This window comes from Zootoca vivipara, chromosome 13 (genome assembly GCF_965207765.1).
Source record: "Zootoca vivipara chromosome 13, rZooViv2.hap1.1, whole genome shotgun sequence".
NCBI lineage: Eukaryota > Metazoa > Chordata > Lepidosauria > Squamata > Lacertidae > Zootoca > Zootoca vivipara.
In genome coordinates this window covers 610,808-625,780 of record NC_142596.1, presented here as the reverse complement: position 1 = coordinate 625,780, position 14,973 = coordinate 610,808, and the positions used below count along the sequence as shown (strand labels likewise).

General features: G+C 48.4%; 1 protein-coding gene across 2 annotated transcripts in view; it reads right to left on the bottom strand.

Moving 5' to 3' along the window:
• The window catches only part of SNUPN (snurportin 1), a 53,730-nt gene that overhangs the window by 7,145 nt on the left and 31,612 nt on the right, over positions 1-14,973 (bottom strand). The window contains exons 4-8 of one of the 2 annotated variants that reach the window (XM_035138167.3): positions 13,732-13,836; positions 8,198-8,294; positions 6,395-6,492; positions 4,745-4,822; positions 3,586-3,666 (exon numbers count right to left, since the gene is read on the bottom strand). In XM_035138167.3, coding sequence (XP_034994058.3) covers positions 3,586-3,666; positions 4,745-4,822; positions 6,395-6,492; positions 8,198-8,294; positions 13,732-13,836 — 459 coding nt within the window. The remainder of the gene's footprint in view (positions 1-3,585; positions 3,667-4,744; positions 4,823-6,394; positions 6,493-8,197; positions 8,295-13,731; positions 13,837-14,973) is intronic. The other variant, XM_088657372.1, reaches the window with a different exon arrangement.

Genomic DNA, 14,973 nt, shown 5'->3' with positions numbered 1-14,973 from the left:
AAAACCTGCAAGCAGAAGCTGAGTGTAAGAGCCCCCCCCCCCCCGGTTTCCAGCAACTGGCATTCAGAAGCGTTCCTGCCTGGCAGGGGAGGCAGAGCAGAGGCATTATGGCCAGGAGGCATGGAGAGTTTTCTCTTCTCTGAAAGCCACCCAACTTGCTTCCTGTGGGAGTGAGTGCCATAGCTTAACCATGTTCTGCGTGAAGAAGTCCTTTCTTTTATCTGGCCAGAACTGTCTTTATGTCTTGAACCGTCTGAATCTCCAGCTAGAGCTTAGGACGCTAGTCTGAAATCCTGGATAGCCGTTGCTAGTCTGCATGAAGACAATACTTTATCCTGATATTAAATGGACAAATGGTCTATTCATCTCCTCAGGATAAAGCAGCTTCTTTCTATGTTCCACTGAGCCAAGAAGTGCACAGGCCCCAGGGGAAAGGAAGGGGCAGAGCCTACTTGAGCTTGCAGGACACCCCAGGTCACCAAATCATGCTTTGCAGGTTGGGCAGTGCTGTGATGTCCAACATCTATAAGTCACCCACACAGCCAAGTGTAGCATCATATTACTGAACCAAGTCATTAAGAAAAAAGGAGCCTTTGCTCCCAAGCTACGCTTAGCTGCACTAAACTTAAATGAGGAGGTACGGAGCCTCCGTTTGTGTGTGTGGTCAAAATGGGCTTCCATTGGCCAGGTTCTGCTGACACAGCTGCATTCCAGTTAGAACATGCAAGGGACTCCCCAGCAGTTTCCTTGGATCCTGGCCAGCAACTCCGGCGCCTCCCTTGGTCCCAGGACGGCTTGGAAAGCAGGGACCTACCAAATACTGCTCAACTCCAGTTACTGCTACACCAGCCTGGTCAGAATCAGCTGGGGGCTGCTCAGAATTTGGATTTGGAGGATCATTCTGATCTGAGCTCTGCCAGTTGCTGGAGCCATTGACGGCTCCATTCTACATGGAAGTACATGGAAGCAGCACACAGTTAAACTATGGAACTCCCACAGGAGTGGTGATGGTTTTAAAAAAGAATGAGGCAAGTAGGGGACGATTGATGGTGCAGGTTCTTGAGCTCACTGGCCAGTCAGTGAGTCTCTCTGTGAGTCGGCGTCTGCACTACATCTTGAAGCTGGAACAACAGGGTGACCACAGGAGGGGAGAAGGCTGCTCTTTGCTCAAATCCAGCTTGCAGGTTTCCTTGGGGGCATCTGGTTGGCCACTGTGAGAAGAGGAGGCTGGACCAGCTGGACCCCTTTGGCCGCATCCAGCAGATGCTCTGCTTTGGTTCTTAAGAAAAGGTTTCCAGAGCTGCATCTCTTATTGTTTCACTTTCTTTCACTAGCAGCAGCAGAAGGAAAAGAGGCTTCCTCCTGCCTGCCTCTGCTTGCAAGCAAGAGGGGAGGAAAGGGGTGTTTGATTCCCTGTGATCTGAAGGGAGGGAACTGGAGGACAGGCAGACTTGGAACTCTGGGTCCAGCATGTGGCACAAACAAGATGTTAAGCCCTCTTGCACAACAACAGCATGGGGTTCGCAAGCAAACCCAACACATTCCCACTTCCTAACCTGATGCCTCTGGGAAGCCTGTCAGGGCAACGGCCCTCTCCACCTGAGGTCCCCACAGACTCGTATCCAGAGCCATGCTCCCTGTGAACGCTGGGAGATTCAGGACAGATAAAAGGAAGTCCATCTGCACACAGTGCAGTTAAACCATGGACTCCCACAAAATGTAGTGATGACCACCAACTTGCCTGGTTAAAAGAGGACTAGAATCATAGAATCATAGAGTTGGAAGAGACCACAAGGGCCATCCAGTCCAACCCCCTGCCAAACAGGAAACACCATCAAAGCATTCCTGACAGATGGCTGTCAAGCCTCCGCTTAAAGACCTCCAAAGAAGGAGACTCCACCACACTCCTTGGCAGCAAATTCCACTGCCGAACAGCTCTTACTGTCAGGAAGTTCTTCCTAATGTTTAGGTGGAAGCTTCTTTCTTGTGGAAGCAGAAAACAACCTTTCACCCTCCTCTATATGACATCCTTTTATATATTTGAACATGGCTATCACATCACCCCTTAACCTTCTCTTCTCCAGGCTAAACATACCCAGCTCCCTAAGCCGTTCCTCATAAGGCATTGTTTCCAAGCCTTTGACCATTTTGGTTGCCCTCCTCGGGACACGTTCCAGCTTGTCAGTATCCTTCTTGAACTGTGGTGCCCAGAACTGGACACAGTATTCCAGGTGAGGTCTGACCAGAGCAGAATACAGTGGTACTATTACTTCCCTTGATATAGATGCTATACTCCTCTTGATGCAGCCCAGAATTGCATTGGCTTTTTTAGCTGCTGCATCACACTGTTGACTCATGTTAAGTTTGTGGTCTACCAAGACTCCTAGATCCTTTTCACATGTACTGCTTTCAAGCCAGGTGTCTCCGATCCTGTATTTGTGCCTTTCATTTTTTTTTTTTTGCCCAAGTGTAGTACCTTACATTTCTCCTTGTTAAAATAAATTCATGGAGAGAGCTGGCGATAGCTCCTAGCCACCATGGCCAAGTTCTGCCTCCACGGTCGGAGGCAGTAATGCTTTTAATTTAATTTTATTTATTTATATACTGCCCTATACCCAGAGATCTCAGGGTGGTGAATGCCATTTGGTAGAGATCATATGGGGGGGGGCTCAAGTGCTTGAATCCCACTTGCAGGTTCCCCACGGACATCTGGCTGGCCACTGTGGGAACAGGATGCTGGACTAGAGGGGCCCCCCATGGGCCGGATCCAGCAGGCTCCTCTTAGTGGACATGGCATGGAGCCATCATGACAGCAGCAACTGATGACCTTATTTACTCATTTGCCTAGAGAACTGTTTTACCCACTCTTAATCCCCTAAAAGCTCTCCTGACAGCAGCTAAGTAATCCCCAACAGAACAAAACTCTGAAACAGTAACAGTAGCAGGACATCAAAGCTGATTCCCCTTGCCGGCAGGCTGGCTCTCCCTTGCTGGCAGCCATGTTTGGGGATGCCCAATCACAGCTCTGGGTTGTCTGCAGCAAGCAAGGCGTTAAGGGCTTTTTCAGTCCAAGGACTACTGGGTAACCTTTTGTGGGCAGCACCTTGGGGGGTGGGGGGCTGCTGCTGCAAAAGTGGGTGGAGGAACAGATGGGACTCTTACCTTTATGCTGCATTCTAGCTGCACAAAAGCCCGAGGCTTCTATTAATTATAAACAAGCAAAACAGCTTGTGCCCACTTAAGAACGTAAGAAGAGGCCAGTTGGATCGGGCCCACGTTCTTCCCTCCTGTGGTTTCTGTTGAGAGCTTTATCCTCCTTAAAGCCATCCAAATTGGTGGCCATCACTGCTTTCTGTGGGAGCAAGTTCCATAGCTTAACTATGTGCTGCATGAAGAAATACTTTCATTTGTCCTGAAAACTTTATGATTGGGGGGGGGGGGCAGTAAGCAGTATTGCTTAGCTGGAACCTGTTGCCCCTGGGGCTCCTACTCCCCAGGTTCTTTGGGGGGGGGTCTTCTCCACCAGGAATGCAAGTATTGGGGTTGAAAGAGACAGAGCTCTGGTGCCAACAGATGACTCCTTACCTCAAAGGGGAAATCTGTGGACAGAACCTTGCACAGGCTTTCTGGCGTGCAGGAATAACTCTGCAGTCCCACAAATTTAAACTGAAAAGGAAGAAGAAAGAAAAAGAAAGTTCAGAACCACAAGTGCTCACATCTGAGACTCTCCCATTCATCTCTCAATGGCTGAATGGAACCTCCAGATTCAGAGGCGGTGTATCTCTGAATACCAGTTGCTGAGAAGGCTGCTGCCTTCGTGCTCTGCAGGTGGGTGCCCACAAGGAAAGGGCTGTGCTCCCCTCCCTGGTGGTGACCCCTCCCTGGTGGTGCTCCCCTCCCTGGTGGATCTCCCAGAGCAAAACACCTTAGAGGAGAAGCCTGTGTTGAAGAACCAGGGAGCATGCAGGAGGGACCCAGCTCTCCCACTGGAGATTTCTAAGGGCCACATACTGCTGGTTGGCAGCTGCTTAGCAACTGGAAATAATACTACTAGTACTAATAAACATTTAGACCTCCAGGCCTCTCTGCCTGGCCCCTGGAAGTCTCCCCAGCCCATTCCCCTCACTGTTTCTGCTTTGTACCCATAATGTTTTTTCCTGGCTGCAATGTGCCCTTGAACTCTGATCCCGCCTCTTGCTTGTCTGGATGGATGACAAAGAAGGGTGGATGAGCCTGTGTAAAAGTGAAGTCTATAGCTTTGTTCTGCACACTGTGGCTTCTGGTCCTGCCCACCAGCAGTATGTGGCCCTTAGAAATCTCACCAGAAGGAAATGTGGCCCTTGAGCTGAGAAAGTTCCCCCCCAATATATAGCCACAGCAAACTCTATTCTCCGTGTGCCAGCCAGCCTTTGCACATCCAAAACAAGAAGCATCCAAGCACAAGGAGAAGGCATCAGCGAGTTTGCAGGTGAACCCAAAGGTATGCAGAAGCACCCACACACAAAAATAAGGAAAAAATATTTAGGGAAGGACACCCCGCACCACAGAGAAAAGCAGATTGAAGGCTGAGGATGCTGGCTGGTGGCAGGGAAGGGGGAACAGGACAGAACACCAGGGATGGGGAGGGGAAATGGAATGGAGTCTCCTGTAAGAGGGCTCTGAACAGGAAGACTTCACAGCAGATTATTTCCTGGCAGGTCTTACTTGTCTAAAACATCCACACTTCTGGGCAAAAGGGACTTACTGGATTAAGATGGCTTTTCTTTCCCAGGCCATCCTCTTCCTGCATTTTTGAATGCAGCCAATAGAACCTGAAGTCTGTCTGGAGGAAAAAAGTGAGGAGAAGAAGAAGAAGAAGAAGAAGAGTTTGGACTTGATACTCTCACTCCCCTTAAGGAGTCTCAAAGTGGCTCACAATCTCCTTTCCCTTCCTCCCCCACAACAAACACTCTGAGGCGAGTGATGCTGAGAGACTTCAGAGAAGTGTGACTAGCCCAAGGTCACCCAGCAGCTGCATGTGGAGGAGCGGGGAAGCAAACCCGGTTCACCAGATTACGAGTCCAATGCTGGCCATGAGGGTCATGTTAGGGGACAAGCTGATAAGCAGCAGCCTCAAGAGCTCTGCCCTGAATATGGGAAATCCATCTGGATTTCTTTGTGCTCCACATGGAACAACCCCAAAAGGAAGCAACTGCTTCTGCTCCGGATTGTGGAGCCAACTATCATGACTTCAAGAGAACCCCTTATCTTGCTAAGCTCTTTTGTTGGTTTTAGATTAAAAGAAAGTATATGGAGAGGTGGCCAAGACAATCAGGGATCCACTACAGTGGAACCTCTACTTACGAATTTAATCTGTTCCAAATGAACATTCGTAAGTAGAAACATTCGTAAGTCGAAACGATGTTTCCCATAGGAATGCGTTGGGAATGGATTAATTCGTTCCGAAGCCTAGGAAAAAAACCCTTTAAAAGAGACTTTAAAGGCATGCACAGCAACATTACCTTTCAGTGGAGGGAGCGCGGGCGGGTGGCGGCGAGGCGGCAGGTTAGTGGTGGCGGCAGGGGCCTGATCCGGCTGTAGGCCGAGTGGGGGAGGCAGCGATCTGGTGGGAGGCTGGCTAGTGGTGGCGGAGGGGCCCGATCCGGCTGTAGGCCGAGTGCCAGGAGGCCGCTAGCAGAGGCGGCGGGGCCCAATCCGGCCTTGGGCCAAGCGCACGAGGCGGCGGGAGGCCGCTAGCAGCGGAGCCCGATCCGGCCTTGGGCCGAGCGCACAAGGCGGCGGGAGGCCGCTAGCGGAGGGGCCCGATCCAGCCGCGGGCGGAGCGTCCGAGGTTGCGGGAGGCCACTAGTGGCGGCAGCGGGGGCCCGATCCGGCCTTCGGATGTCGAAAAAATTCATAAGCGGGCCCCAATTTGTATCGTTCATAAGTAGAATTTTTCGTAAGTAGGGTTATTCGTTAGTCGAGGTACCACTGCATTTTGGGCTAGTCTTGGTCACCATGCCAAAACCGCAGTCAGCTGAACATCGGAAGCTGCAGCTAGCGCAGAATGGCGCAGCATGGTTGCTGACAGGACAGGAGCAAGGCCCTGCCCGTGTATTAACACCTCTGCTCAGAGATCTGCACTGGCTGCCAATTTGTTACTGGGCCATGTTCAAGGTGTCTATTAGTATTTAAGTCCCTTAATGGCTTTGGACCACTTTGCTCCTAGAATTGTTTTACTTCCTACGTGCCCCCCATTAAATAAAAAAAAATTAACTATGGGGCAACATCTCCAAAAACACCATTACAGGTAAGTTTTAGCAGAATCCAGGAAGCGTCTCAGAAAGGGAACACAGAGGAGGAAAAACTGCCAGGGTTGCAAGCCAGTGGCAGGGCCAAAGGCAAAAAGAGGTACCTGGCAGTCGTACACAGGGTGTCCCCGCCAACACATCACATCGAGGATGTAGTACATCTGCTGGGCCTCGCTGTAGATGCAGTCCAGGATTGTATATTCTGCACACAACAAGAGGGAAGAGATTAATCTAGGCCAGTGGTTCCCAAACATCTTTGGGCCACTGTCCCTTGCTTCCATTCACTTATCCCCAGTGCCCCCTACCCGATAAAAGGCATTATTCAGAATAGTGGTTTGCACAACCCACCAAGAGAACAACAAAATAAAATTCAAAATAGGGACGAAAAATTGCACATTCAAAATCCAGTTAAAACTATTTGCTTTAATTAATTCAGCCAAACTAAGGAAAGTTGCAAGAAAAGAATGTTATAACAATGAACAATACAAATATGAAGAAACAATTTCATCAAATTTACTCTAAGCTGTTAAAGGTCAAACAATCTTGGGGGGCAGGGCGGGATAGATGATTACTTGCAAAAACAGCATCCAGCAAAAATCTCAGACTCTCAAAATAAAAATAAAAATCAATGGCCCTTTAACTATTCAGGTGTTATGTGATGCTATTAAAAAATTCAAGAAAGAAAAGGTACAGGGGCCAGCTGCTAACAATCATTTTTTTGAAGAACTTCTACTACAACCCTTACAACAAGGACAATGAATAACATTCTAAGATACCAGATAGCTAGAAAGAGGCCAACATCCCACTTATACCTAAAGAGGGACAAGATTTGACCTCAATAAAAAAATTATCCGCCAATCTCATTACTGAACAATGACTATAAATTATTTGGAGTGATTTTGGCAGCAATATTTTTTTATTGTTTACTAGACAAGTCACGATGTATAAGAAGTAGATTTTTACCTAAAAGACAGTTAAGAGACAATGTCAGAAATGTGTTAGATATTTTGGAGTATTTGAACTGTCAGAACAAGAAGCAAGCTGTACTGATTTTTTTGGATACAGAAAAAGCTTTTGACAACATGAACTGGGAATTTCTGTTTAGAGCTTTGCAATAAATGAACTTTGGAGATATAATTAAATAGGTGAAATTGATTTATTAATCATAGACAGCTCACATAATTGTTCAAGGAGAATTAACAAGACCTTGTGCGATGCAAAAGGGAACAAGGCAGGGGTGCCAACTGTCCCCATTGCTTTTCATTTTGGTTCTGGAAGTCTTGCTTAGAGATATTAGACAAGAGAAGAGAATTAAGGGGATAAAGATTAAAAAGGGAAACTACGTTAGTTTTGCTGATGATCTGATGATAGTTCTGGAAAACCCATTACAAGGAGTGGAGACTCTTACGAATAAATTAAATGAATTTGGCATACTAGCAAGTTTTAAGGTTAACCATTAGAAAATGAAAATTTTAACAAAGAATATGACTACAGAAGAACAAGACTTTGACAGAGAAAACTGAATTTCAAATTGACAAAAAAGTAACATACTTAGGTATTACACATGAGAAATTTGAATTGTATGTTGTTTCAAAATAATTGTTAAGAAATGGATGGAAATTTAAAGAGATATGTTAAGATGGAAAAAATAAAACTGTCCTTGCTGGGTAGAATTTCTGCGATAAAGATTAATATATTGCCCAGAATGATGTTCTTGTTCCAAACAATACCTGTTATAGCTAATGACTTATCGTTCGAGCAATGGCAAAAAGGAAATAAAAAACCTATGGAAGGTGGGTAATGAATGGCACACGAAAGTTGGTTTTGAGTAGGGATCTGGAATGTCTCTTTCAAGCCGATCTTTGCCCATGGGAGATTGCAAAAAGGGAGGGGAATCAAGAAGTTACCTTTCCCTGTTGCTGAAGTACGGCGATTCCCACCTGGCAAAAAAGAAGGGAATCGGTTGACACAGAAACCGCTTTTGGTGTAAGCTGCAGTGGATCCCTGGAAGGAGAGAAGAAAGGGAGGAGGAGGGGATCAAGAACAAACAAGAGTGACTTTCCCCCCACTGTAAAAGGACTTCCTGAATATTGGTTTAATTTGTGTACATGAGTTTCTCTGCTAGTCCTGTAACTACCTTTCCCGCTCCAGGGCGATTCAAATGGGTGCGGTGACAGTTGCTATTGGTTAACTTGTTAGCACAATTTGGATCCTCACTTTGATAGGGTCCCGCCAAAATCTAAATGTATCCTTTCCCCAAGCCCTGCTCCTGAGAGTATAAAAGGAGCTCACCCTTTCTCTCCAGTTAGTCAAGATTCCTACTGCAATAAAGAAGACTGTTCTTGTTATAATTGACTCCTAGCAGTTCCTTGCTAGTATGCTGAATCACTATTCTGAGCTGACTTCATGAAGAGCTAAAATCGCACTCACAACACAACAACTGGTGACGAAGGTGGGATCGGAATTCTGAGGCTGCAAGCAGACATTCCCTTGGCCCAGGTTCTGAGTTCGAGGGTTGAGTAACGAGATCTGCTGTTCACGCTCAAGCCCTCACTGACTAGCATCAGTCAACCTGACCAGCCGCGGAATGGAGGTTGTCAGAGTGTTGGAAACCTTCCAGCTCAGCTCTCCACACAAATGGGAGGATTATGTAGAGCGGTTCGAGTTCTATGCAACAGCAAAGGGTATTACGGACGCTGCCAATAAGCGGGCCATGTTTCTCTGTTGTTGTGGCCCAGAGACCTTCGAGCTAGCAAAGGCACTGCTGGCGCCGGTGCCCCTTTGACAGACATCATAGCCAAAATGGCTAGTCATTTGGCTCCGACCGCGACCAAGATGTCCAGGTGGGCCGATTTCTACAAACGGCAGCAGCAAGCAGGGGAGCCCACGGTGATGTTCCTAGCCGAGCTCCGGAAGCTCGCACAGCATTGTGGGTTCTCCAACCTTGAGGAAAGCCTGAGAGACCGTTTTGTCTGTGGCCTGAGTAGCAGCAAGGCCCGCCGCCACCTCATCGTGAAAGAAGAGGTCACCCTTGTCTCCGCTCTGCAGGAAGCCATTGCCACGGAAGCCACGGAGAAGGAAGGATCCACCAATGCTTGTGCCAGCTGCGGGGGAAACCACGACAGGAAAAACTGCCATTTCCATGACGTCACATGCCGGGCATATGGCTGGTTGGGCCACCTTGCAAGGGGCTGTTGTTCTGCCACCACTGATTCTGCAGTGTCCCAGAGATCTTCACGCCGCAAATCTGCGTCCAGCACTCACCTCGTCGACGACTGCAACTACCTCACTGTAATAAATGGGAAGACCATACCCTTTCCTGCACAGGAGAAGACAACCATCCGGGTCCAGATTGAAGGGCATCCCTGTGACATGGCAGTGGACTCTGGGTCAGGATTTTCCATGGTCTCTGTAAGGGTGACTCCCTACAGGGAGCCAGCCCCCATCATCCTAACGTGCACCTCGCCAAGCACAGGGAGCAGCAGTGGGTCTGAAGCAGCCAGGGGGGAGGGGAAAGACTCGGAGGGAGAGAGAAACCAGCGTGCAGAATGATGGGAAGGCTCAGGGGAGGAGAGATGCGGGCAAGGGCTCAAGGATGCTGGAGAGCCCTTCCATTGCCATGACAGGGAGGAGACTGAGAGGGCATTGTTCCTTCTGGCGCAAGAGTTAAGGAGAGCACTGCGACGCAGTTCAAGGGGGAGGCGTTTTGGGGTGCCCCAACTACTGTACTTTGCTGGCGTAGGAACAGACGTACGCCATTGCCGGATTCTGATTCGGAATGAGAGGTCATGTTTTAAGCTGTCTCTGCACTGTAAATATCTTGCACAATAAACGTCTTTAAAGACAAACTGGACTCAAGCGGAGTTACTCTAGAGTAGCCACGATGGCCCTCTGACAGTCTCCGACCAAACAGCCCGCGCCTTCTTTCCAGGGGGTACGTTTCCCTCATTGGAGACTTTTCCAGTCACGCTGCATTCATACACGGCAGGCCGTATCTCAATTTTGGGAATGTGCTCCGTCAAGGTACAATTCAGAGCCAGGACGGCCGTACTGAAGCTTGTGATTGCTAAGGGTAACCGCCCCAGTCTGTTGGGCACGGACTGGTTTCCAGCACTGTGGGACTGGGGATTTTGGGGCTTAATTCTGTTACAGTTACTAATGAAAAATTTGATGTATTGTACCAGGAGTTTGCAATGCTTTTTGATGGATCCCTGGGGTGTTACAAGGGGGACCCTATTGATTTTGCCCTTGATCCAAGTATTGCTCCCATTCGGCTTAAGCCCAGGCGAGTTCCTTTCACCCTTAAGCCAAAAATTGATGCTGAATTAGACAAACTTGTAGCCCAAGGGGTATTACAACCTGTTGAATCCGCCAAATGGGAGACCCCGATTGTCACGCCCTTGAAGGCAAACGGGGAAGTGCGCTGTCACGGTGGCCGGAGTAGGCTACTTCAGAGTAACGACTCTACACAGCTCTGCATTTTATCTTTTATTGGTGCTGAGTATTTACAGTGCTGATGGCAGTGCTATTTACAAAGACACATCTGTTCAGCTTGAATCAGAACCTCCAAGTGGCTTTTGGCGCGTCTTGCGCCAGCATAACAACTTGGGGAGACCCATCCTCTTCCCCCGACGCTTTCTGCGCAGTTCCGGAGTTGGGGGGACTGGTCTGCCCCCCTTCCTTCCCCCTTCCTGTCCCACCTGGGACGATGGCTCTTCTACCCTGCCAGAGCCTTGGACACCACTTCCTGTTTCCCCACTTGAGCTGGAGCTTTCCCTCTTTTCAGCCTCGCTCGGGGCTGGGCTGGAACTCAGGAGGGGAGGGGCTTCGCGATCTCCCTTGCCCCTCACATGCGCATATGCACAGATTACAGGTGTACAATTAACAAAGCATTACGGGGCAACTCATACCCCATTCCGGTAGTTTCTCAGTTGTTAGCCATGTTATCTGGGGGCACGGTATTTGCAAAGCTTGACTTGGCTCAGGCATACCAACAACTGCCAGTGTCAGAGCACTCTGCTGAGGCTCAGACCATCGTCATCCACAAGGGCACATTTAGCGTAAAAAGGCTCCAGTTTGGGGTCAGTGTGGCGCTGGGAATCTTTCAGGGGCTTATGGAGCGCCTCTTACGAGGGCTTCCGGGGGTCTTGGCCTATTTTGATGATGTTCTTATAGCTGGGAAAAATGCTCAGGACCTGCTTGAGCGTGTCCGTGCTGTTTTAATCAGATTGCAGGATGCGGGGCTTAAGCTTAAAAAGGAGAAGTGCGTTTTCGGGGTGCCCAAAGTCGATTTTTTGGGGGGTACGAGATTGATGCAGCTGGCATCCACCCGACAGCGGCCAAAAGAAGGGCCATCATGGAGACCCCTGGGCCGGGGAACAAAACTGAATTTCAGGCCTTCTTAGGCCTTCTCAACTTTTACCACGCCTTTCTCCCTCATAAGGCGACCACTGCGGAGCCCCTCCACAGATTGTTAGAAAAAAAAGTAGTTGGTGTTGGACCCAGGTCCACCAGAAGGCTTTTGATGTGCTTAGGGGTATGCTTTCGAACCGGAGTGTTCTTACCCATTTTGACGAGTCCAAGCTGCTGGTGTTGGCATGTGACGCATCACAGTACGGTCTGGGGGCCGTCCTTAGTCACAGGGACCCTAACGGGAGTGAGAGGCCAATTTCGTTTTACTCACGGACTCTTTCCGCTACAGAGCGCAGCTACGCTCAGATAGACAAGGAGGCTCTGGCCATTGTGACGGGTGTTTAAAAGTTCCATGATTATGTCTACGGTCGGCCTCACAAACAGACCCCGCAGATGCTCTCTCCTTGCATGCTACGTTGGTCCATATTTTTAAATGGGTATCAGTATGAGTTGTGTCATGTAAAGGGTACACATCTATGCCATGCGGATGCCCTAAGCCGTCTGCCCTTGCCCCATATTTCCGACAGGGACCCTGCGCCTGCTGAGTGTGTCATGATGTGAGAGGTGCTGTCGGGCCCTCCGGTCAAGGCCTCCGAAATTGCCACCCGAACAATGAGAGACCCCGTCCTTGTCCGTGTCCTTGCTTGGGTGGGGAGGGGATGGCCAGAGGATCCCCAGCCACAGTGTTTCAGGGCGTTCAAAACCAGGCAGCATGAGCTCTCCCTGCACCAGGGGTGTCTGCTGTGGGGGGACAGAGTGATTATTCCGGAACCCCTCAGGAACAGGGTGCTGGGCACGCTCCACATGGGGCACCCAGGTATGGTCCGAATGAAATCCTTGGCTAGGTGCTATGTGTGGTGGTCTGGAATGGACCAGGACATTGAGGAATGGGTACAAACATGCACCTCGTGTCAGGAGGTGAGGCCTGATGTACCAAGGGCACCAGTTCACTGATGGGAGCAGGCGCAGACTCCCTGCACATTGACTTTGCGGGACCCCACCAAGGGAAAGTATTCCTGGTAATAGTGGATGCCTACTCAAAGTGGTTGGAAGTGGCAGTAGTTCCCCGCATGACTTCACGAAGAGCTGAAATCGCACTCACGACATAACAGTATGTAACAGTATACTCCAAGAATGGTGGGGGAGAGAAGGCCCCCAAACCCCACATATATTTTATTATGTTTATATCCTTCCTTTTCTTCCATTGTGGAGCTCAAGGCAGTATTCCATGTGGTGGTAGTAGTAGTAGTAGTAATAATAATAATAATAATAATAATAATAATAATAATTATAAATAACAATTGTACCCCACCCACCTGACTGGGTTGCTGCATGCACTCTGGGTTGCTTCTAACATATATAAAAACATAACAAAACATTACACATTAAAAGGCTTCCCTATACAGGGCTGCCTTCAGATGACTTTTAAAAGCCAGATAGTTGTTTATCTCCTTGACATCAGAAGGAAGGGACCACAGGGCTATTCCTGGCAAGCCATGCCAACAGATGCCAAGTGGATGCTGGAGGAAGGATGGAGAGATTGGCTCCTCCCTTCACCAGCTTGCAGACTCACCTATGTGGAATTCTTTGTCACCTACAGTGATCATGCAAGTTGTTAAAAACAAGGCTGGGATCACAAAAATGTTAAAGGCCTCAAGCACAATGCACAATTAAACAAACCTATCAACAAAACAGTAATTTAGAAGCAGCAGGGAAAACAATTTCTTAGAAATCATCAAAAAACTTTTTTTAAATGTAGTGGTTTTTATAATTTAAAAAATGCTCTGTTAACCCCTGTTAAAATGCAGTTTGTTCAGATGGGGCAAGATGGAACAGATCCATTTCGTAGTCTTGGAGGAGTTTCACATGCAATAAGCCTTTGGACACGGACGCAAGAGTTGCCGGATTTCAAAGGTTCCTCAACCCCAGCTTGCCAAGCTATTAGAATGCGGCAGGAAGACAATTTACAAAGCAGCAAGATAGAAACTCTTCCTTGGTTTGGCTGGTGGTAGAAGCCACAGTCTCTTACCTGAGATGCCACAATAAGAGCCCTCTTCCCCACAGGGCACACCACCACCAGCCACTCCTGCACCAAATCCGGGGGCACGTCAATCATCCATTCAGACAGCATCAGCTACAAAGGCAGGAAAGAAAATTGTTCACTTGTAGCACTGGGGGAAACGGCAAATGCCACAGCCTTCCATGGCCTGGTGCCTGCCAGACACTGTAGGACTACCTCTCCCATCAGCCCCAAGCAGCATGGCCAATGGTCAGGGATGATGGGAGATGCAGCTGGAAACAAGGGGAGGCACCAGGCTGAGAAAGCATGGCGCAGAAGGAGAAATGCAACCAGAAACCTTACTGGTGAAAGCCAGACCTGACCAGCTGTCAAGGGATGAGAAGGCCATAGCCCAGTGGCAGAGCACTGGATTAGCAGGCAAAAGAGCCCAGGTTCAATCTCCACTGGAAAGGACTTCTGCCCAAGAGCCTGGGAACCCAGTCAGTATTGAGCCAGCACTGGATTGATGGTCTGAGGATACCTTCTCTGTTCCCCTTTATTTTTATTAATCCTGGCCCAAAGAGCCACTAGATGCAGCAAACCCCAGAGCTGCCACAATGAAGCAAACCACAGAGCTCTAGGCACCTCTTTGGGTTCGAGATGGAGGAAGGTGCTGTGGTTGGGAGCGTTGAAGTTTCAAATTCCAAGAATGAGGGGTGCTAAAAAGTTGCAATGTGGCTCAGGAATTCTAAAGCTACTTTGGTAAAATTGATATAATTTAGTTTTGCTTGATAAGTAAAATATGTGTAAAATTGCATAGAAAACAAAAAATGATTGCCAAGTGCTTGCAGTTTTATTATTTATTATTTTTATTATTGTTATTGTTGTTGTTGTTGTTAAGCAATTTTCAGAAGATAAAAGTAAAATTCTTTCATTTTCTGAAAGCTGTTTATATGCTTCTTAATCAAAGGTAGACTTACTAAGCTAAATGTTTTCCAATCACAAAAATACCGGTAATTGCAGGTGTGAACTCACACCCAGAAACATATTTTTAAGATCCCTCACTGAAGAAATGTGCAAAAATTAGGTTTCTCCCCCTAAAATGACAATTCCTGCCTACTGCTGTAGCTCTAAGCCCGGCTTCCTCAAACTCAGCCCCCCAGAGACTACAATTCCCATCATCCCTGACCACTGGTTCTGCTAGCTAGGGATCATGGGAGTTGCAGGCCAAAAACATCTGGAGGGCCAAGTCTGAGGAAGCCTGCTCTAAGC